Source organism: Schistocerca nitens, chromosome 3 (assembly GCF_023898315.1).
Source record: "Schistocerca nitens isolate TAMUIC-IGC-003100 chromosome 3, iqSchNite1.1, whole genome shotgun sequence".
NCBI classification, from domain to species: domain Eukaryota; kingdom Metazoa; phylum Arthropoda; class Insecta; order Orthoptera; family Acrididae; genus Schistocerca; species Schistocerca nitens.
In genome coordinates, this window is record NC_064616.1 from 778,033,064 (window position 1) to 778,058,295 (window position 25,232).

The following is a 25,232-nucleotide window of genomic DNA, read 5'->3' on the forward strand; positions in this document are numbered from 1 at the left end:
CAGTGGGCAGGTGGAAAAGAAAGGGTGAGAGGCAAGGACAGAAAGAGAAAGGGGGAGGAGGATATGGTCAGAGGGAGGGAGGAGGAAGATATAGTCAGGGAAGGGTGTGGAGGAAATGCACAAAGAGGGGGGAAAGAGGAGATACAAAGGTAGAGGCGGAAGAGGAGACACAAAGATAGAGATGGGAGGATGAGATGGGTAAAGGGAAGAAGAGGTGGACACAGAGGGGGGGAGGAGGAGGTGTGTTCAATGCATGTGGTGAACACATATGCATTTGGAGCCACAGGGAAATGGCAAGTGTTCCAAAACTTCTAATGAGAAGTAAACAATTTCACATACTTCATGCACTGAACACTGCCGTTTGCATCGTTTCCATATGAATGTGGACTGCTCTAAGTTTAATACAAGTTCATGTTGAAGCAATGTTAGTCTTGAATGTATTACAGTTAGTCCTTTGGAGGCACAAGTTCTCTTTACATATAAACCAAAATCTGTTGCCCAATATTGTTTGTAACCCACTTCCAAGCTGTTTTCCATCTAGTGGGAATTGCATCCAGTACTTTTTCCCCAGAAAGCAATTGATTATCATTCCCAAGAACATTCTGCCTGAGCATAAGCTCTGTAGAAAGGAGTCACCAAAACTGTGTTATTCCTTGTCTTATATGGTACATCTACAGATAATAAACTGAAAGCAAACTAAAATTCACAACAGAAATAAGTTGTAAAGGAATAAGAGACAGAAACCTAGGAAATAACAATAAAAATGATCATTTCATAGCTTTTAACACCAAATATTAGACATTTAATTTTCACAGAAATTTACCACAGTTATAACAATCTGACATCAATTTTTAGCTTACATCTTTTACAGATTTGCCATTGAAAAAGTGTATACACTAATATAAATATCCATATTACAACTGAATGAAGTAGTTGTAATTTCTGTTTCTAATGCGACTTCATTCTCTGACACAGCAGTGTATTTCTTCACTCTGATTAAAGTACCAAATTTTCTCCCAGTAATACATTGACAATTACGACAATTTGAATAGTCAATGAGACACTAATAATGCATACCTAACATATGTATACATTTAACATCCACTTTTTCTTTTTACTTTACAATGTATGTATAAATTTCCATGTATAACTGATAGAAATCAAAAGTGCATGTCTTTCAATGAAAATTCTGTGATTATTTGCTGGTAAGAGAATTACAATACCAATTAACCAAAAACAATCATAAGTATTAATTCATATTCAGCAATCTCATATGTCAAATACTCCTATTCTGCAGAAGTAGATTCTCACACTTAACCACAATTACAATAGAATAGTCAATGATAACCCAATAATAGATGCCTGCCATATGTATACATTGAACATTCACATTTTTTTAAAGTTTCCAATGTATGTATAAAGTCCCAGATATAACAAATTGAAATTAAATGTGTATACTTTTCAATGGAAATTCTGTTAATGTATGTATAAATTCCCAGGAATAACCAACTGAAGTTAAAAGTACATACTTTTCAATGGAAATGCTGTTAATGTTTTCTGGTAATGGAGCTATGCAATAAAAATACCAATAGACCAAAAACAATAACAAATATAAATTCATATTCAGCAATCTAACATGTCAACTACTCTTATTCTACAGGTTATTCTCACAGTTAATCACAATTAGACTACTCAATGAGACACCAATAATAGACACCTATCATATGTAAACATTGAACATCCACTTTTTTTTTTTTTTTTTTTTTTTTTTTTTTTTTTTTTTTTACAATGTATGCATAAATTTCCAGGCATAGCAGACTGAAATCAAAAGTGCACAACTTTCAATCAAAATTCTGTGAATGTTTCCTGGTAACAAAATTACGTAATGACAATGCCAGTTAACCAAAAAAACAACAAATATGAGTACATATTCAGCAGTATAACATGTCAACTACTCTTAGTTCTACATGTGATTTTCACAGTTAATTGCAGTTAGATTAGTCAATGAGACACAAATGACATACACCTACTATATGTAAATGCCGAGCATCCACTTGTTTTTAGTTTCTAATGTATGTTTCCAGGCATAACCAGTTGAAATCAAAAGTGAAAATGAAAATTCTGTGAAAGTTTTCTGGTAACAGAATTATGCAGTAACAATACCTATTAACCAAAAACAATAACTAATATGAATTCATATTCAGCAGTAAAGCATGTCAACTACTCTTAGTTTTACATGTGATTCTCACACTTAATCACAATTACAATAGTCAGAGACACACCAATAATAGACACCTACCATATGTAAACACTGAACATCCACTTTTTTTTAGTTTACAATGTATGAAAAATTTCTGGGGATAACTGATTGAAATAAAAAACTGCATACATTTCAGTGGAAATCCTGTGAAAGTGTGCTGCTAATAGAATTATGCAATAACAATATCATTTAATCAAAAACAATAACAAATATGAATGTATATTCAGCAATCTACATGTCAACTATACTTAGTTCTACAGGTGATTCTCACAGTTAATCACAATTAGAATAGTCACTGAGACACCAATACTAGACACCTACCAATATGTAAATACTGAATATTAGCTGTTTTTATAGTTTACAATGTATGTATAAATTTCCAGACATAACTATTTGAAATCAAAGTGCAACCTTTCAATGAAAATTCTGTGAATCTTTTCTGGCAACAGAATTATGCAGTGACAATATCAATTAACCAAAAACAATAAAAAATATGAATTCATATTTAGTAATCTAACATGTCAACTACTCATAATTCTACAGGTGATTCTCATAGTTAATCACAATTGCAACAGTCACTGAGACACCAATAATAGACACCTACAATGTGTAAAAACTGAACATCCACTTTTCTTTCTTTTTAGTTTACAATGTATGATAAATTTCCTGCGATAACCGATTGAAGTCAAAAGCGCAAGCCCTTCAGCAAAACTCTTGTGAAATTGTGCTGGTAACAAAATTATGCCATAACAATACCAGTTGACCAAAAACAATAACTAATATGAATTCATACTCAGCAATCTAACATTTCAACTTCACTTAGTTCTACAGGTGATTCTCACAGTTAATCACAATTAGAATAGTTACTGAGACACCAATAACAGACACGTACTATATGTAAACACTGAACATCTACTTTTTTTTAGTTTACAATATATAATAAATTTCCAGGCATAAATGATTGTAATCAAAAGCACATACCTTTCAATAAAAATTCTGTGAAACTTTGCTGGTAACAGAATTATGAAATAACAATACCAATTAACCAAAAACAATAACAAATATGAATTTATATTCAGCAATCTAGCAGAATGTCAACTACTCTTAGTTCTACAGATAATTCTCACAGTTAATCACAATTAGGATAGTTAATTAGTTAATGAGACACCAATAATAGACACCTATCTTATGTAAGCACTGAACATCCACTTTCCTTTTTCTTTTTTTTCACTTTTTTTTTTTTTTTAAACACAATATACGTATAAATTTCCAGGAATAACTAATTGAAATCAAAACTGCATACTTTTCAATGTAAGTTCATGTTAATATTTTCTTGTAACAGAATTATGCAATAAAAATAAGAATTAACCAAAACAATAACAAATTTGAATTCATATTCAGCAATCTAACATGTCAACTACTCTCAGTGCACACGCACACACATACTTGCACTCATGCACATGCAGGTGCACGTGCACAATCTTTCACACACACACACACACACACACACACACACACACACACACACACACACACAATTCTGCCACTCAAGACTAGATTCATAAAAAGATGGGCACAATAACTCTTTTTACTTCTTTGAAAAACTTTTCATATAAAAAAATGTAAATTATTTTGTACTTTCATGATATTCTATTACAACATAAATGTAATAAAAAATTAACAAAACATACATCATGGACAATTTTACATATATCAAATGCACATGATTATATATGGTATGTAACATTATCCTCATGCTGCAGAAACATTTGACCACCATTTGGTCACCATCTGCCATGTAGTATTCAAGCGAGGTAACTGTAGGTATCTCTTTGGTTCTCTGCTCGTTCCAAATATTCCTTCTCAATTAGTATATCAATACATTTCTGTAAGAATTCAAGACAACAATGATTATTTATGCATTAAACACAATTATGTCTTCATTATTCATAAGAAATCAGTTAAGAATTTCAGGTTCAACTATAAAGATCAATCTAATATTAAAGCTACAGAGCTGTAAGGATAAAATAATTTTATTAATCTACACCACATGTTACTTACTTTGATAACATGAACTCTGGGTTTAAATCTTGATGCCAACTGCTCTAATACTTCAGCAACAAGTTGCTGGTGCTTCAGTGTTTTTCTCATTTTCAGTATTCTCACTATGGCTGCCTGTATTAATATTTTGCGATCTTCTTCGATAGTCTTCTGTGTTGCCTCTTGATCATGTCTCAATTCTGATTTCAATGGTATGTTGATATTCACCCTGAGTTTCTTACTGGAAGAGAGGGAAAACTATGATGAGGGTATTTAATATACAGAATATTATTATTTTGAAACAGAAATTATTACCAGAGAAACTGCCACAGGCTGAAAAAAATTATTCATAAGAGGCCTTCAACACAAGGAGGTTGTGTCTTCAATACCCTAATTCTATCTATTTTTACCATGCATTTGAATGCAAATTACTGAACAGATAAAGCTAGTGAGTGGCGTACTTTTTGTAGCTTGAACATAATGCTATAACAGAAGTAGGTTGCAAATCACTTTCATCATCTTCAGAGTGAAGTAGCTTTGTTTTCATGAGAACTTGAATGACCTGTACTAGTACATCAAGACTAATTTGAGTTGATTCCTGAAGCTGTTGCACTGTCCAGACCTCACTCAAATTATACTGCAATAATACTGCCATCTGGAAGGTTGATGCCTGTAATGTATACCTGAAACAAAACATCATTTTGATGGAAACATTCAACAGAACATTAAGAGTTTCATAGTAATGGCAGTATTAAACTATGTACTAAAGAAAGGTTGATGCAAACATTCAGCTGAGCAATAAGTGTTTCACTGTAATGGCAATATTAAACTATTTATTAAAGAAAGGCATCCAAAAACACTGGACAACGGGTACAAAAAAGGACCAAACATCCTCACAAACTTTTCAGTAATGTTATCAGGTCTGCAGCTCAATAGCAAGAAATTTTTCCCCTCTAAGTTGATATACTAATTTTTAAAAAATGGCATGAGCATTAGAGCTTAACTTCTGACTGACACCAAATATTAAGCTATGGTTGGAAAAGAAACTGAGCATGGGTTTATTGAAGGAAACATATAGCATTTGTCTGACATAAATTTTGGAAACCACTGTAAACCTAAATAAAGATTGAATGAACACTAATCTTTTTGAATGCAAGTCTAAACCACTATACCAGCTTGTCCACTCTTATGAAGTTGTTTAATCATGCCTTATAAAAAATCATATTTCTATCAAGTTTCTGTTGTTGACAAATGCAATATGGCCAGGGGAAAAGCATATAAACATTTGTTAATATGTGAAATTAATTTAATGCACTGAAATGAAATCTATAGACTGATGGGTATGAAAGCGATTAAGATGCAATGACATCAGTGCAAATCATTCAGATATAGTGAACCTGCAATGTAATGAATAAGTGACAAATGAAATTCTGTGCCAGATTGGTCTTCAAACCTGGATTTCCTGCTTATCACAATCAATCACCTTAATCATTTGGCTATATCAGCCCATCTCCAGGCCTAATTCAAACATTCATTTTATTTATGTTTCCACAAACAATTTCTGAACATTACTACAGGGGTTCTCCCATAAGGTATGTCAGAATAGCATCTTTGGGGGAATGAAGTCAGTGGAGGACCATGACTTACCATGCAACAAAGTGATTCAAAAATACAATTGCAAACCTGATGGACAGGTTCCCTACAGCAAAACAAGGCAAAAATTTCATATAAGCATATGTAGTTTATTAAGAAACTTTGTGTTCAACACATCAGTTACATGTTGTAACTGAAATAGTTATTAACTTAGAAACTCATAATAAATGTTCAAAATGTCCTGTTGCTTCCATAAACATATGCATTTGCTGAATCATGGCTTGTCATGCCCTTTCAAATACACTCTGTTCCGCAGTGTTCTGTGCCACATTGATGATGAGTTTTTTCATCTGTCTTGACAGCTGCACGAACAATTTTTTAAGATGCCACAAGAGACATAACTCCAAAGAACTCACTTTGGGAGAATATGGAACTGGTCCTCCCCTACCTATTGACATGTCATGTAGGTACCAGTCAGTTAATCTCAAACACTAAGACTAAAATGTGGTGCAACATTATCATGCCATCTAGGATACTATGAGTCAAAGCTTTCTCTGAATGAGTGCTCTGAAGTTGTTGGGTTGCACTTGGAAAGCCACCTAATGTAAAGTTTCATTAATAACTCAAAAACTAAGGATTTTTGGACATTTTCCTTGTTTTGGTGTAAGGGACATGTCCCAAAGCCTGTAAAGTCATTTTTTAATCACATTGTGTATGAAATTAATTAAACATATCTAAAAACAAAGATGATGTAACTTACCGAACGAAAGCGCTGGCAGGTCGATAGACACACAAACAAACACAAACACACACACAAAATTCAAGCTTTCGCAACAAACTGTTGCCTCATCAGGAAAGAGGGAAGGAGAGGGAAAGACAAAAGGATGTGGGTTTTAAGGGAGAGGGTAAGGAGTCATTCCAATCCCGGGAGCGGAAAGACTTACCTTAGGGGGAAAAAAGGACAGGTATACACTCACACACACAAACATATCCATCCACACATATACAAACACAAGCAGACATATTTGGTCTTTAAATATGTCTGCTTGTGTCTGTATATGTGTGGATGGATATGTGTGTGTGTGCGCGAGTGTATACCTGTCCTTTTTTCCCCCTAAGGTAAGTCTTTCCGCTCCCAGGATTGGAATGACTCCTTACCCTCTCCCTTAAAACCCACATCCTTTCGTCTTTCCCTCTCCTTCCCTCTTTCCTGATGAGGCAACAGTTTGTTGCGAAAGCTTGAATTTTGTGTGTGTGTTTGTGTTTGTTTGTGTGTCTATCGACCTGCCAGCGCTTTCGTTTGGTAAGTCACATCATCTTTGTTTTTAGATATATTTTTCCCACGTGGAATGTTTCCCTCTATTATATTGATAAAATTAATTAAACACACTGAAATGAAATGGACAGATTGATAGGATGTAACCAATGATGATGCACTGACATGGAATGATATCAGTGTGTAGCATCTTTGGTAGAAGAGTTTACAAATCATAGATGGAAACATCAGTGACAATGAACACTGGAATCAGGCCTGTAGGTATGCTCAGATAGTGTAAAGATTAATGTGACTGCTCCCGATAAGCAGGAAATCTGGGTTCAAGTCCCAGTATGATACAGATTTTCAACTGTCCCTACATATTAATTACATTGCAGTTTCAGCATATAAGAAAGGTTTGCACTAACTTAATGTCACTGTATCTTTCTTCAGTTCACTCTCATCAATCTATTCATTTCAGTTCAGCACATTTAATTAATTTCATATACAAGATTATTCATAAGTACCTCCGGGGCTTTAGAAGATGACTACAGAAAAACTACAAGACATACAGAAAAAATGACACATATCAGTGTCTCTCCAAGTTTCGATTCTTAATACACACTGTGGCATAGTTGCGTGGTGTGCCCCTAGTGGGCAGGTATCTTAGAACACAGCAGATAACGGACCAATGTTTGTGTGCTTAGAGTCTTGAACTTGCTAAATGTGGTTCAATTTTGACTTTGTACCAAATAGGACATAAAAAGACTCCAACAGAGAAAATAATCCATGGGAGTTATAACACAGTCTATGAGGTTGGCTGTTTACGAGGTGCAGAGAAAACAGCCATCCAAGATCCCCAGGAGAGAAGATGGACTGTGTGTGGGAATCATAGATCAGAATCCCAAAGGAGTCAATGACTCTTGTGAGCAGAGAACTGCAGATCCCATGGTCAACTGTCTGGCCCATTCCATGTGAATGTCTGCATGTAGAGCCATACCAGCTGCAGTTATTGCATGTGCTGACTACTTCTGACAATGAGGTGCATCCTCATTTTTGCAACAGCTTCTATTGCTACCAGTGGAAGACGGTTTTCGACAGATGTTGAATCTCAGTATTGAAGCCATGTTTCATATTATTGGAAAGACATCTACTACTTTAAGTGTCTCATTTCATAATCTAATTCCCTTAGCATCACCTGATTTAATTTGACTACATTCCATTAGCCTCATTTTGCTTTTGTGGATGTTCATCTTATATCCTCCTTTCAAGACACTGTCCATTCTGTTCAACTTACCTTCCAGGTCCTCTGCCGTCTCTGACAGAATTACAATGTCATCATCAAATCTCAAAGTTTTTATTTCTTCTCCATGGATTTTACTGTTTGTGAAATACACAGACTGAATACCATCGGGGATGGCTACAATCCTGTATCACTCCCTTCTCAATCACTGCTTCCCTTTTGTGCCTCTTGACTCTTATAACTGCCATTTGGTTTCTGTACAAATTGTAAATAGCCTTTCACTCCCTGTATTTTACCCCTGCCATGTTCAAAATTTGAAAAAAAAGTATTCCAGTCAAGAATGTCCAAAGCTTTCTCCAAGTCTACAAATGCTAGAAACATAGATTTCTTTTTCCTTAACCTATCTTCTAAGGTAAGTCATAGGGTCAGTATTGCCTCACATATTCCAACATTTCTATGGAATACAAACTGATTTTCCCCAAGGTTGGCTTCTACCAGTTTTTCCATGTGTCTGTAAAGAATTTGTGTTAGTATTTTGCAGCCATGACTTATTAAACTGATAGTTTGGTAATTTCACACCTATCAACACCTGCTTTCTTTGGAATTGGAATTATTATATTCTTCTTGAAGTCTGAGGGTATTTCACTGCCTCATGTATCTTGCTCACCACTGAATACAAAAAACCACAGTGGAAAAGGAACTGTAGATGAATATGCTATTTTTGTTAGTAACACACACCACTTCACATCTCCCCCTCCCCCTTGCCAGCCCCACATACACAATTGTTACAATACACATTCTGTACAGAGTTACAAAATGTTTCTTTTCCCCACCACCACATGAAATCTTAAGACCTCAGTAGTATCATAACACATCTTTCTAATTTGTGTGGATTTTAAAATATACTAGTGCTGTAGTATTCGGCAACCACTTGAACCAGGAATCAAATTACTGAGAGCCTCAATGCATCACAAGAATTATGTAATTATGTCTTTTGAAAACTGACGAGGAAGGAAGAATAGAAGAATGAGAGGAAACACACACATGCACTTTTTTTTTTTTTTTTTTTTTTTTTTTTTTTTTTTTTTTTTTTTTTTTGTTATGGCTTAAAGGATTAAACAGTGAGGTCATCAGATCCTTGGTCATGAGGCAGGTCACCCGGAGTTAGTGAGGTCAGATAGAACTTTAACTGAATTCTGGAAGCATGTTGAAATGATAAAATCCAGATGCTGAAAGCAATATTGATACTAGAGCTGATAAATAACTTAATGGGAAGTAAAAATATATTGGTTAAGCAGGTATGTAGGTCAGGGAGAAGACAAGGGTTCCTCCAGAGCTCATCTGTGGTGAGAGGAACACAACCCACATTTGACCCCATCCATGTGATTAAGGGCAAAGAACATCTTCCAGCCAGGAAATTTGTTTTAGTGAAAGTGTGTAGGCTAACAACGTAATGGGCATCAGTTGGGCTGACAATAATAAAATAAGGGTAGAGAACTAATCAGGTCAGTAGATGGGTGGGGCATGTTAAGCATCCCTCAAGGCTCTGCACGCAACAGCGGCCATACCTCACATGAACCCCAAAGAATTACAGTTGAAGTGTTAAAAATGGAAACAGCACTCACTATTCATCACAGTGCTAGCACAAAACAGAAAAACTCATGTGGCAGGAAAAGGGCTAATTGCAAGTAAAAGCAATTAAAACAGAATAAAAGAGGGATGAGCAAGGCAACTGGCAAAGGAAGTATGGGTTCAGGGGACCCTAGACCCAGAGTGCGGTGTGAGATGCCCCAACCCAACCACACTGCCCCTGCACCAAAAGTAGTTAAAACATTATATCTGAGAATAAAAACAACTTTCATGGAGACAACAAGGGATCAGTTCAACTGTACATGAGTTGTCGGCCAATACTGGGGGCAAAGAACCCAGAACACAATGCGGAGTTTATTAGAGGGGGCAGTAGCCCACCAAAGATTGTTCCTAACTCTGAGCGAGGAAATTATTTATTTGTACCCATAAATCTTCGCTTGGGATCACCAAAGTGAATGTTGAGCAAATAACCACTTCTATAGCCAAATGGTCGATCCAGTTTATTCCCTGGGATACCCACCCCACCGGACTTGGCACCAAGGTAAATATGACTAAGTATGCAGTTTGAATAAGGTCAGAGAGAAGATCATGAATATCACACATCAGAGGCTGACAAGAGTAACATTAATCAATAATCTGGAGACTTCTCACTGAGTCAGTAGGGAGGTCAGTTAAATAAACCATAGGGCTCCATTAATGGCCAACAGCTCCATTGTAAAAACATTACACATTCTTGGCTGCAAATGTTATTACTGACTGATGGGAGGTGTAAAAGCATATCCTGCCCTATCTCTGGGTTTAGAGCCTTCGGTGTAAATGATAGTAGCATCCTGATATTCTTGAAAACCTGAGAGGTAATGATGTTGAAAGGTCATGGGAGCAAATGAAATTTTGGTCCTTGAAATAGATGAGTCTTCATTTGTGATATGGGTGCTAACCAAGAGAACGTTTGCTGGAAAACATGGCAAGTCTAAAGAGGTTAGATGGAGGTCCCAGCAGAGGGCCTCAATGTGATCCCACATGAGGTCAGGGGTCAACGCCCCTTGTATGTAAAAAGAAACTGATAAGATAGATGATTAGGAAATTATCAGATGGTGACTGTGTAAGTGAGAAAGAGTTGATACTGTCAGAACTAACAAGTAAGAGCCCACTTTGGTAAGAAGACTATCTATGGGACTAATCTGGAAGATGCCAGTGACCAGTGATGGACTAGATCCAACAATTTCAAAGCTGAAGGTTCCATTTAGCCATAAAGTTGGCAACCATGGCCCAATCAGGACAAGACCTGGATGCAGTAAATATACAGTAGAGTAGTGAGATCCTCATCCCAACAATTGTGGGCAAGTAAGCAGAGAGCGTTAAGCTTTTGAATGCAGCTACCTTTTAGTTGACAAATGCGGGGCTGCCATGTTAGCTTTTTATGAAATAACAATCCCCAAAATTGGGACTGTGCATCAACATAAATTCATGACTAGCATTTTCACAAGACAGAACTGAAAACCATAGGAAAGGGTCCAAGAAGAGGCCCTTCAGACGGCACCTTGGAGCTATAGATTGGGAGCTAAACGAAATGCAAAAATTGTTGACAAATAGCAGGAGGGGGGAGGGTATGAGGGAGGGTGCAGGTCACTTGCTGATTGATGATGGAGCTGAGGGAGATTGTAAGCCTCAAAAGCAGGCTGTTCCAACCGAGCTCCAGGGAGCCAGAGCGCTCCGGAGCGCTCCCTGCGGCAGCTCGGAGCCCGCGTGGAGGGGGAAAGAGAACTCACTGCCCTCTGGCCGCATGCAGCCGCAACTGACGCAATAATCCGTGTTTGATGACAGCTATGACTAGCCGTGGGAGCCCTGTACCTCTATTGGAGGATACCTTTCTATTCATTGAGAGGGATGTTCGTCCGCAATGTCTTGTATGTCATAAAGTATTTAATTCTGCGAAGAGGTACAATATACAACGACATTATACACGTCTTCATGCAGCACACTACGATCAGGTAGAAGGCGTTGCACGCAGAGAACTGGTAGCCAGGCTTAAGAACGACATAGCAGGAGACGTAAGTTCAAAAACAGTTTCATAATACGGAGGGTATCAAAACATGCAACATAGTTCGTGTTCTGTAATGCGTTTATAATTTTCAGGTGAATGAGAGCGGAGAAAACACAACTGAATCTGCAATTCGAGCAAGCTACAGGGTCGCTCACATCATTGCGACAAGTGGCAAGCCATTTTCGGTGGGACCACTCGTAAAATCGTGCATGGTAGCAGTTGCACAATGTTTGTTTCCAGTGGAGGTGCAGGCAATTGAAGGGGTTTGCCTGTCGAAGCAAACAATGTCTCGTTGAATCCTGGACATGGCAGTGGATTTAGAGACACAGCTCAGGAAAAAGGCGGAGAGCTTTGTTGCATTTTCGCTAGCGCTTGACGAAAGCACCGACATATCGGACTGGGCTCAGCTTGCAGTCTTTGTGCATTGTGTCGACATGGAGCTGCAAGTAACTGAAGAACTCTTGGATGTGGTACCACTCGATTACACCGCAACAGGACGTGACATTTTTGAAGCTGTTTGTGAATCAGTGGACAATATGAATTTGCCGTGGGATAAGCTCCATTCTGTAGCGACAGACGGTGCACCACAAATGATCGGGCGTCACGAAGGTTTTGCTTCTCGTTTGAAAAATAAACTCAGGGACGAATTTGGGAAAGACATTTTGACTCTTCATTGTTTTATTCACCAAGAGGCACTGTGTGCTGAAACAGTAGAGCTAGGTGGCGTAATGAAAGATGTCGTGAAGCGTGTGAATTTTGTTCGGCGTCACGGTATGAATCATCGCCAATTCAAAGGATTCCTGAAAGATATGGAAGCGGAGTATCGGGATATACCTTACCACAGTACAGTTCGTTGGCTGAGTCGGGGAAAAGTTCTTGATGTTTTCTTTGCCATTCGTGAGGACATATCCCTTTTTCTCGAAATGAAAGGGGAAGAAATGTGTTGTCTGAAAGATACAAAATGGATATCAGACCTGGCGTTCCCAGCTCATATAACTATGCATCTGAATAATTTAAATCTGTCACTGCAGGGCAAAGGGCAGCTAATCGTTGACATGCATGACCAGATCAAAGCGTTCATGGAAAAGTTACATTTATTTGAGAGGCAGATGAGTAATGGACATCTAACGTTCTTCAATCGTCTTGCTTGTTTAAAACTACCTGAAGGTACTACTTTCGGCGATTACCAAGCAAAGTTAAAGCAGCTCATCACGTCGTTTGAAACATGATTCCGAGAACTCACTACTTTGGAATTGGAACTTAAGGTGTTCAGCACACCTTTTTCAGTTTCCCCCGATGACTTGTCACCGTCACTTCAATTGGAGATAATTGATTTGCAAAATTCAACTTTGTTGGAAGAGAGGTACTACAACACGTTGGATCTGTCCCGATGGTATCGTTCATTATAGCAAAAAACATTTCCCAAGCTTCACAACAATGCCGCTCAGATCATGTGCATGTTTGGATCTACGTATTGTTGTGAGCAGCTTTTCTCAGCAATGAAAAGAGTAAAAAGTAAGGAACGATCGTTTCTTCAGGATGCAACAATGAAGGCCATCCTCCGCATTAACACTGCGAACACTTTGACGCCTGATCTTTCCGATCTTGTAATGAAAAGAAATTTTCAAGTTACAGAGGCCCAATAAATTTAGTGTGCAATTTCTTGTAAAACAGTTGTTTCTTATTTATTTCCTGAACATCGTATTTCCTGGTGTAGCATGTCACCACGTCTTAGCAGCTAAGAGTATGAGGTTGTCAATCTTGTAAGACGCAGCTGGCACATAAAAACGCTTAATTGCCGCATGCCTCAGCCAGCCGTGCCACGTGCCAGCGTGCCAGCCCACTTGAATGGTCACAGCGAGCGATATGGCTCCCTTGAGCAGGGAGCGCTCTGCGGCTCACAACGGAGCCGATGAGCTGGAACAGCCTGCTCAAAAGCCTCAGTCATGGATAAAGTAAAATGTGATGGAATCAAGTGCTGGCATGTGCCTCATGCATATAAAAAAAGATTGTTATGTGGTGTTGGCATGAAGAAAAAGCCTGTCAAATTGCTGTTCCAAACAAAACTACTTGTACACAGTCAATTGTGGATCATCCCTCTCAGAAATTACACTGGCAGGGAGGAGAAAAGTCCAACGAATTGACAACACAGCATTATTATTGGCCTACCATCCTGTCAAGCAGTTTGCAGAGAAAGTTGGTGATGCTAAATGGTCAGTAGCTGTCAATGGACAAGGGTTTCTGCCTGGTTTAAGGATTATGATGATGATGAAAATGATGATGAAAATGATGATGATGATACTATCTCAGTATTGCAAAGGGAAAATACCTTCTAGCCAAAGATGTTTAAAGATCCTGAGCAGACAGAGTCTTTGAATAACATTCAAGTGTTGGATCATCTGATTATGAATTTATCAGGGCCTGGGAGCTATTCCCAGTCAATGTTAGCTTCATTATATGTTTTGGCATGACAGGGTGGTGGGGTTTAGAATAAGGATATGTCTTCAATTTGTGTTTATGAGTGCGAAAGGTAGGTGGCTAAGAAAATGATGCCAATGCTGCTGCAAAGTGTGTCACAAAGTTATCAGCAAGAACCTAGAAACACCACTATGGAGGAAGACACCCAGGACAGCTGTTGATCTTTAATAGCAAAGTAGACAATGGGGCTTGACCAATATGGAAGATTATGAGGCATAGGCTCTCAAGGTGGAAAGTCAGAACTCACAGCACTCCTTCTTAGAGCATTTAATTAGACAGTGAGCCTTAGCAGTGAGCTGCTTCAAAGTGATGACGGTGGTTTAGTCTTTTCGTTTACATTCAGAGCTGCAGCAGTTCTATTGATTACATTATTAATGGAGAGCAGCAGGCTACTATAAGTTTTCAGTAGGTATGTAATGCACAAATAATGTATCTTGACTGACCTTGTACAGAAATCCCCTGACGAAGAGAACAACAAGAAACACTTCAACTCATAACTTTCGACGTACTTCTTTCTGACATTGTTTGATACCACACAATAAGTAACAGTAACAACAAATACAATAGCAACACCGTGCAATGATTCATCAGGAAAGCAAGCTGCCTGAAATTCTAACACAGTGCAAGCAGATAGTGTTGTGATGATGCGGTGAGGTTTGGCAACAGGTATCATGGGATTGGCAGAATGCAGTCTGTGCCTCCCACATGAGCTCACCGCCCCCCCCCCCCCCCTCAAGCCCCCATTGCTGCTTCCATCATAGCTGTCAACCTAATTTTGAACAGACTATAATTCTGAAAATTTAAGACACTGTTTGATGTAAATTCCAGCACCACCATTTTTTGTGTGTTTCCTACAAGTTATGTCAGCTATAATGTTTCCCTGAGTGATAAATCTGTCAACTTGATTTTTGGTTAGGCAGTGTTTTGAGACACATATCACCTCTACATCCTTATTGCTACAAAAATGTTGTAGTTCTAACACCTTTTTTCTTATGCAACAGATATCAGTTTGCAGCAACACAAATATTTTATTACTGTTTTTTCCTCAATCAAGCACTCATCAGACACGGTATATTCGAATCATACACATTGTAATTGTCTATTTTGAGGTTGCTGGAATGTTTACTTTTGTTAAAAAAGCATTATCATCAACACTCTCAGTCTTGGTAGAAATCAATACCATTTCACCACATTGGAAGCTATAGTCTAAACACACATCACTTTTGTCTCTGATTTCATATGAATCATACCTGAAGTCATGACCAACAACTGCCTTTACCTCCCTGTTGATGGGGAACCCAGATACTCTATGAAATCATTTCCCTATCATGTTTATTTCAATGTATATTATATTTTTAAATTGCCTGCATACATTTTATGTAACTTTATTTATCTTTTCTACTTCCTTATTCAAACAGCACCAATTATGTAGACACTGACGATCGGGTACAGAAAAAAGACTGCATCTGCATTTCTGAATTCATGCTGCCTAGATTTAAGGGAAAGCATGAAATCTTTTGCATCATTCTTTGCTATGTCCCTGCAAGAAAAATAGAAAAAATCTCTATTGTTTAGCCCTGAAATTTTTTCATGACTGACTGCAGTTGCTGCCTTGAATTTTGCACCTGGTTTTACCATATGTTGATCTAATATCTACATATACTTCGCAATTTGGAGGCTATAAGTGTAACCGTCACTTTTACATGTACTTGTTGTGGAAGTATCACTGTTATTTGGTCAATAATCACTACAGGTACCTATGGTGTCTTGAATCACATTTTCTTCATTGTTACTTTTGTTAATTAGTGATCTTATCACATGGTTCCACACTGTTTATAGTTTTAAATAGTCTGTATTAGGAAGTGTTTGGAAACAACTGTCATTCACTAAATTTCCATGCACTACACAGTGGTTTTCACTTTATGTATGCTGTTTTTATATAACACTTTTGTCCACTGCTCTGAATCGCTTGGACTATCTTGCAGAAGATATACCCAATTTTGTTTTGCTGGCGACTCAATTTTTTCTCTCTTAAGTTTTGAAAGAATTGCAAATTAGAAACACAATCTTTCAGCTTCATAAATTCATCTTTACACTTTGTACAACTTATTTTTCCACTGTGTAAGTTACAATTTTTCATGATAGTACTTTATGAACTATTACACTGGCCGCATTCTTGTATATTTGTCTACAATATTAGTGTGTCACAACTGGAATCAGTCAACACATATAAACAGCTGGATGTAACAAATTGTATGGATATGAAATGGAATGGTGACATTAGCTAAGTCATAGGTAAAGGAGGTGGCAGACTCAGTTAATTGGCAGGGTATTACGTAAATGCAGTCAGGCTGCAAAGTAAATTGTTTACAGAACACTTGTGTCACACATGATAGAACGTTTTGTGTGATGGATCCATACAAAACAGAAATACCTGGAGATATTAAATATCATATGACTCCCATACAGATCGTGAAGAATGAGTAGACTAATTACAGTGTGTACAGATGTATTTACGCTGTCATTCTTCCTTTGTTCCATACACGATTGATAACTTGTCAATAAGAAAAGCAAATGAAATATAAAATTTTATGAGAAAAGAAGGATTACAAATCAATGTTCAAAACCAAACAAAAGACAGAAATTAAAAAATAAATAAATGTAGGAATGAAGGGCAAAGCATGAAACGTACTAACAGCTTGAAAAAGTATATAAACTGTGCAAAGAAAATACGAAAGGAGGTGGTAAGCAGCAATGACTCAAATTTCAAAAAGAGCTTTCTAACAAACTGGAAATCAGTGTTTCAGTGTACACAAGGACTGTGAACTGCTGAGAGAAAGAAAGATGGTTCATACAGTTAATTATGTATAAGAAGTGGATGTATCAAAAATGTTAAGAAAGTAGATGTTTTAGGAGTACAGGAGACCACCCATCATAAAGCAGAAGTATTGGCTTGTTGACAGGCACACACAGAAAAGAAAGGAAACTTGCTAGTTTTCAGAATGAATCCTTTCTCGTGCTGGCAGTTTAATAAATGTGAAGGAATGATCAACACTAAGCACTCCAAAACATATTTACATGAGAAAAGATGTAAAATCTGGCACATCAAAAACGGGAGGAAGTATTATCCCCAAAGATGAAACACCTTGTATGAAAATAAAGAAGGGAAAATTTGGTTAACAAATGTTACAGGAGAAACAAAATCTTGGGAGAAAGAATTCTTCTGATAAGTAAGCACATAACCCGAGGCAAAGAAGGTTTTCATCAAATTGTTTATATGGAAGGTATTATTGCATCAAATTCCATGGCAAATAACTGACAGTATAGACAGAAAAGATTTAGAAGCAACTTAACAGTATAATTTCAGCTCTTTTGAGAAAGCTTGATTCAAGGATGCTTGTGTTTTGGATATAGAAAGGAAAGACCTTAAAGAAACAAAACAATACAAAGTGAAAGATATAAATCACATTCATTTCCACAAACACTCAATACAAACTTGTTGAAATGAAATTGGTCCCAAATAAAATTTTAATGATTATCTGACAAATACACCAAAGTAAATGGATAATACATAGATGGTCAGGGAGGTGGCAAAAGGGGGTGGAAAATGACTGACTTCCACAAAATGTTGATTTCTGTAGAGAGGACATTATTTTATTACTGACTGCTAAATAATTTCGTATGAATGGTCACAGTAAGGTCTTCCTCTATACAGTTTGGTATGGTTATTACAGGGATAGTAAGATCTAAGTTTTTAAGTGCAATATCTGGTTGCTGTCAACCACAGCCTTTTGTGTTTAGAGTGAGCCCCATAAATTTCAGAACATAATACAACCAAAACAAAGATAAATACTCTGGTTTACATCAGATATCATAAAGCTTTCATAAACACACTATAACTTATACATTATACTACAGGCTTACAGCAAAAGATGCGTAACTATAAAAAAAAATGGTTCAAATGGCTCTGAGCACTATGGGACTCAACTGCTGAGGTCATTAGTCCCCTAGGACTTAGAACTAGTTAAACCTAACTAACCTAAGGACATCACAAACATCCATGCCCGAGGCAGGATTCGAACCTGCGACCGTAGCGGCCTTGCGGTTCCAGACTGCAGCGCCTTTAACCGCACGGCCACTTCGGCCGGCGCGTAACTATAAAAGTGACGTTATTTTCTAGCCAATAGATAAACAAGCAACAAACCTGTTTTTGAAGCAGTTTGTAACCAGTTCTCCCTTTGACATGTTATGCAACCAATGCAGCTTCCTACCATTGTGCTGGGTGCCATAGAACATTGCAAAACGTTGTAAACTACGTTCCAGCTGGAAAAATAGATATAAATATCATAAAGGAGATAATATTTTTTCAAAGGTACTTCACATTTATTTCAAGTGTTTTCACTCAACAATCACAACACTTATTATTACAGTCTTGTTATTTAAAATGTTACAGATATCACAGAATTTTTAAACAGGGCCAGCCATAATGTAATAGAGCTGAAAATTATTATACAATTTCTATATGTTGTGAATCAAAGGGGAGATATAATGAAACAAAACAATGCCGGTGAGTAGAGAAAAAGCTCATTCATAACACTAATAGTGAGACACAGGTAACAGTGCCATGTTAGCAGCAGTAAGTTGTAGATAGGTACAAGATAAAAATTTTATTTTTTGATGAATTTCCATGTTATTTTTGTCAAATTTGGTGCAATTTCTCAAAAATTTAATTGTTACTTTCTAAAGCCTTATTTTTCAAGTATGTTCTTCATTTGGGTTTTATTTCATCATTTTTCAGTGTTATGTTCAAAATAATAGTAATTCCATGTAGCTCAACAGTTTGGCCAAATCTTTCAACTGGTTTCCACTTCAGAGACTTTTCCCTGAAATCCTACAGGGAAAAAGGACCTACTGTTTAATCCAAACCATTTGTCATTTCTGGTGAACCTACACTTTCTTGAGATGTAAAGGCTAGGTTAAACATAGACTGAAATATTCTGCAGTCCAACCAGGTTTTGATCCTGCAACTTTTTGGTTTCCAGGGATGCACTTTACCACTCAACTAGCAGGTGCAACATGTCCATACATCAAGTAGTAAAGTGTACAGCAATATGCCACAGATAATGTTTACTGCATGTCTAGATTTCCATCACTGTGTGGCCATTTTCAGTGCTGTACATGTAAGTTAAAACATTGAAACAACTTATATATACACATAATATTCATGTCAAAGATTGAGTTCACACTGAAGGTGGTCACACAGTGAGTAAAATCTGGATATGCAATAAATGTTATTTGTGACTGAGTATTGTACCCTGTATTACTTAAAATAAATAAAGTTGCTGGGCGCATCCTTTAACCCATGGAATCAAACCTGATGTTCATATACTTACAAATAATATTGGATTTTTTTGCCACTGCACATCACATTCACTTCAATTATCGAGAAAAAAACATTTATGTTAAACTTATTAGATCTAATCAATTAAAGAACAAATAACTCTGCAACTAAACACTGTTGAAAATATTTAAAAAGAAAGCAGTGTCATAACTTCCAGGTTCTCTTCAGACACATTAGCCAACACTTCATTACAGTGTGAAAACACCTGCTTGGGGTCTATATTTGAAGGTGGAAGCCAAACTACCTTTAGTACAACAGTATACATTTGACATTGCTCATATTTTCTGTTTGCATGGAAAGTTGCTTTTCCAGTAAACTCTGAAGGGATTTGAAGAACACTAAACTGCAGAAACTTCCATTCCATGTATACATAACAGGCCATGTCAAACTCCCTGGCAGATTAAAACTGTGTGCTGGACCGAGACTCGAACTTGGGACCTTTGCCTTTGCATTTAATTAGACAGTGAGCCTTAGCAGTGAGCTGCTTCAAAGTGATGAAGGTGGTTTAGTCTTTTTGTTTACATTCAGAGCTGCAGCAGTTCTATTGATTACTTTATTAATGGAGAGCAGCAGGCTACTATAAGTTTTCAGTAGGTATGTAATGCACAAATCATGTATCTCAGGCAAAGGTCCCGAGTTCGAGTCTCGGTCCAGCACACAGTTTTAATCTGCCAGGAAGTTTCATATCAGCGCACACTCCGCTGCAGAGTGAAAATCTCATTCTAGGCCATGTCAACATTAAAAGAGTTCATTATGACTCTAGTGCTAAAATAAGAACCTAGGACTGTTTACACAGATTTTGATGGATCTGTGGCCATAAGGGTTGGCAGCCTAGTTTGAAGTTGCAACACAGTGTCTTTCAATGGTTCTTTCACTTCTGCCTGAAATATTTCTTTCTTCATGTTTTTAAGAAGTTTGCTGGTTTCACCACCAAAACTTCATTTTCCCACAGTAATGAATCCATCTTCTAGCCATTGTAACTTGAAAGGAAGGAAGATCAGGATTTAATGTCCCATTGACATTGAGTTAATTAGAGACAGATTTGTAACTTGGAACAGAGATAACAGTTTTACCCAGTGATGGCACATTCCTTGACACTTTTGCACAACAAATTGTACTAGAAATGACATGTTTTTGAGTGATCTTAATCTGCTGCATCAATTACATCGCATTTTTTTGTAGCACAAAACTGAATGCAAATACCACAAAATACAACTTTATTTCACAAACATGTAAACCAACAAAGTGCCTACTCAGTTTGATTTTATCAACCAGTCACAGCTTGAGATGTCACACAAATATGTTTCTGTGATGTCACACAAATGAGTTTCTGGTTATACAACAGAACAGTGAGAATGCTTATTTCAGTATATACTCAATATTATTTTTATTTATATGCAGTTTTTTGGTGACAGCATGATCTATAGTGTAGTCCAAGGCTTGACTGGCTGATAGAAGCAAAGCAAACTGAGCAGGCGTGGTTTACATGTTTGCAAAGTTAAAGTTCCATATTTCGTGGTTTTCATATTTATACTTTTTGCTACAAAAAAAAAAAAACTGTTTAACTGATGCACCACATAAGACCTCTCTAAAACTCATTATTTTTTGGTACAATTTGTTGTACAGAAAAGTCAGGAAATGTGGCCCAAGTAGGTAAAACTTTACCAGAATGGAGTTCATGGGAATTGGGTTTCTCCATCTGATGCCACAGATAAGGTATCAATTCTTCATGCAGGAAATGAATAATCGTTTTAAGATTACATACATCGAGGAGAATGTTGTGCCTGTGGTACAATGTACCTAGGAGCACATGATGTTTCCTGGTCAGTGTTTCAATCTAGTAACTGATTCTCAAATCATATGAAGGGATGCACACTAGAAACTGCCATATGCAGTTTCCAGCATTTTCTACAGTTTTTGTTGTTGAGAGACATGAGGCTGTGTTTTGTGCAGAGTTTGTAAACATTGTGAGCTCTAGATATTTAAGTGCTATGTATTAAACCTATATGGAGGTTAGAGTGTCTTATGGTGAATAAAATTCTGTATATTTTTAAAACTATTTATGTAACATGTGAACGGTTAAGCCATACTTCATCAGTCATGCACCTTCTTGTACTTTTAAACAGGCTGCCTTACCATGAAGCATGTATTATTTGGAAGTGAACTGAGTTTCTCTAATGCCTTAACAATTTTTCCTGTCTTGAAAATGGAAATTTGTGTTAGTTGCCAATAACTTCTATTTAAAAATATTTTTAACTTCTAACTGTGTTTTGATAATTTAGTCTTCTTAATTTGATTTCACTTACTAATTTCTGGTGTGTTGTACAGTAATAATGTAGCACAGAACTATAAAATACGGTATTGAAATGATTTTTTTGATTGCAAAACTTTAAATCTGAATAGAATATTTATTCCTAGGTACTCATGACCATGTTGTACCTCACAACAATTTTTCACATTTGCAAAAACCTTGCATTTCTGGAGTAATTTTTGCAATTTCAGAAAAGATGCAGCACACACAAAGTGAATGCTATCATTTCAAAATGGAATAAGGAAATATATCAAACTCCTTTTACAGGGCTGGCTAAAGGCTAAAGTCTGAAAAGTGTTTCGAAGTACAACACTCCCCCCTACCTCAGCCTTGAAAAAAAAGTTAAAATCCAATTTCACCACTAGATAATTATCATTTACCATATTGGTAACCTGCTGCCTTCAGATTTATAACATTTTTACATGGAAATGAAGAAAATTTCAAGGTTTACTACATTTCACAAAAACAGCATATTTTGCATAACATTGTCAAAAACCTCCAGGTTAGCATTATTAGTCATGTTATCATTAATACACAATTTAATGGAGCTAACAAGGCATGGCATACCCATCATAACTATAAAATATGGGAACAAAAACAAAAGTACCAATATGAATAAAAATGTAATGGTGGGAAATAAAATTTTATAAAATAAATACAGAAATTTTGTAAATAAAGAGAAGGAGTAGTGAAGGGTGACTAAAAGCCAATGAAGACAAAAAGAAGCAGAAAAAACTGAAGAAATCAAGAGTACAGTCTTGCCCAATAATGTAAGAGCAGCAAATTTTGTAAACTTTAAAAGAAATTGTACAGGAAAAGGAAACAAAGTAGCACCTAATTTTCTGCTAATATGATTCAGAGCACTTTGAGCAACACAATATTATGAATTTCTGGTGAATTTAGTTTACAGAGCCTCTACATTAATACTGAACATATTTATGTACACATTTTTTGGCACATAGATGTGTAGCAAAGCCATAATTTACTTCCAGGTGTGCTTCAGTCTTGCATTATATGTCCCAAGCAACAAGTAAAAGAAAATACCAAAATATTTCAGTATTTTTAATTTCACTATTATAGCTAGTAAAAACGCATCAAACAAAATCAAAAACATTTAATAGTTCTCTCATTTTCGACTAACTTTTTGACTGTAGTTTTATCTGCACAAGTGATAAATATGATGCAGAAAATGAAGATAAATACTAACTGTATTTTTTACTAGCTGTTAAACCAAGATATGTACAACAAGCCATGAGTTAATGTTTGAAGCCTGACAACCTTTTGTGTTAATGGGTTTGAAACTGGTCAAAACATATTACTATCTTACAAACACAATGAAACAAAATAGTCCCATATAATATCAAACACAACACTAATAGCTGATAGGAATTAAATATTTTCTTATTTCCTTTCTATCACTTTTGCCTCCTTTTCAAATTGGATCCCCACCTTGATCATCAGTCTGCATGCTTTGAAAATGAGTAGGCTCAAGTCCACTGTCCAGTTTGCATGGAGATATGTAACACCATCACACAGTCTATTGGCTTTTTTGGTATTTCTTCTCTATCTGCAACCATGGTTTTTCATTAGGCATGAAACGAATTGCACTGGACATAAAAGTTGGCCCAGGGATTTCTGAACAAAACACCTTGTAGAGTTACAGGTTACTAAGGAAGGAAGGACTAACTGTACTATCTGCTGCACACACTCCTGGGATTACATATGCAGCTGTCTCTAAAGTCTTATTCAGATTTCCACAATACTAGAAATAAAGAAAGATTTTACATTGGCAGCCACAGAACAGCACTTTACGGAAAGGGGCCTCAGTACGTAGGTATAAAATTAGCTAATGCACTGCCTAGTGTAGTCATGGCTCTTCCTACAGTTAAACTGAAACATCAGCTTAAGAAATTTTTAGTAAAACACCCTTTCTACACATTAGAAGAGTACCATACTTATATGAAGAACAACAAATGCTTTGTGAAATTATGTGAATAGAAATCAGTAAACATCTCATTGTAATTTTGTTGTAAATTAATGATGTATTCAGAAGAATGTGTCTTGTGTATTGTACAAATAACTTTAATCGTTACTGTTTCTTTGTACATGTGCAGTGTACCATTTGATGTTGAATAAAGCTATTATTATTATTATTATTATTATTATATGAGTGTTCAGGTCAGTAATGTTTTGATTTGGAGTTCTGTCAACCTAAGTCAGACAGTAAGCTATGCACAACAAAAAGAAATACTGCAGAACAAGACGAAGCATGTGTGCACATGACATATGGGAGAATGTGTGTGTGAGTGTGCAAGGAAGGGGCATGGGGGGGGGGGGGGATGTATGTACCTGTCTGTCTAGTTCAATTGGATTAAATGATCATTATGATCAAAAGCACATAAACCTGTAATTGCTATACTCATGGAAAATATTGTAGTTATTACAGGAATCAACAAGTCGAAGTCTTTCACAATATGACTTGAGAAATGACCATATAATCAGTCATTTTTCTCTAACTGCTTGTGTGTGTGTGTGTGTGTGTGTGTGTGTGTGTGTGTTCAGATCTTTGTTGAATATCAAATTATTTGCAATATTTTCTGTGTTATCATTCGAAATTTCCATCTATGAAGCAATGTGGGGTGGCTTTTGACACCTTCAAGAAAACAAGATGACCCAACAGTTTTGCTATGTCACCATGATGTGATGCTAAATGGTCTACAGCTAGAGGCTATATTGGCAATATGATGACAGTGTTTTACTGTTAGTGGATTGCTGCTGAGCTGTGAGTTGCTGAATGTGTTGTTATTTCTAGACATCTCTTTCACTATGGCACAGTATTTGCTTTCCATCACACTATGGTGAATAAATATTGGGCACCAGGCTGTATTGGCAATTAACAGACTGGGAAAAAGATATCTGTGTTCATATTTCAAAAGGACACCACACTGAGGAAGAAATGGACTCAAGAAATTCAACAGGAGAACTTCACTCCATCAGAACATTCTGTGGTAAGCACT

General features: G+C 36.6%; 1 protein-coding gene across 2 annotated transcripts in view; it reads right to left on the minus strand.

Annotated features, from left to right (window-relative positions):
* Positions 1-829: 829 nt before the first annotated feature.
* Positions 830-25,232, minus strand: part of LOC126248784 (cullin-1-like) — a 172,457-nt gene continuing 148,054 nt past the window's right edge. For both annotated transcript variants that reach the window (XM_049950160.1, XM_049950161.1), the window contains 4 exons: positions 18,708-18,826; positions 4,762-4,983; positions 4,322-4,541; positions 830-4,146 (listed from right to left, as the gene is read on the minus strand). In XM_049950160.1, the coding sequence (XP_049806117.1) occupies positions 4,066-4,146; positions 4,322-4,541; positions 4,762-4,983; positions 18,708-18,826 (642 nt within the window). In that variant the 3' untranslated portion in view covers positions 830-4,065. The remainder of the gene's footprint in view (positions 4,147-4,321; positions 4,542-4,761; positions 4,984-18,707; positions 18,827-25,232) is intronic.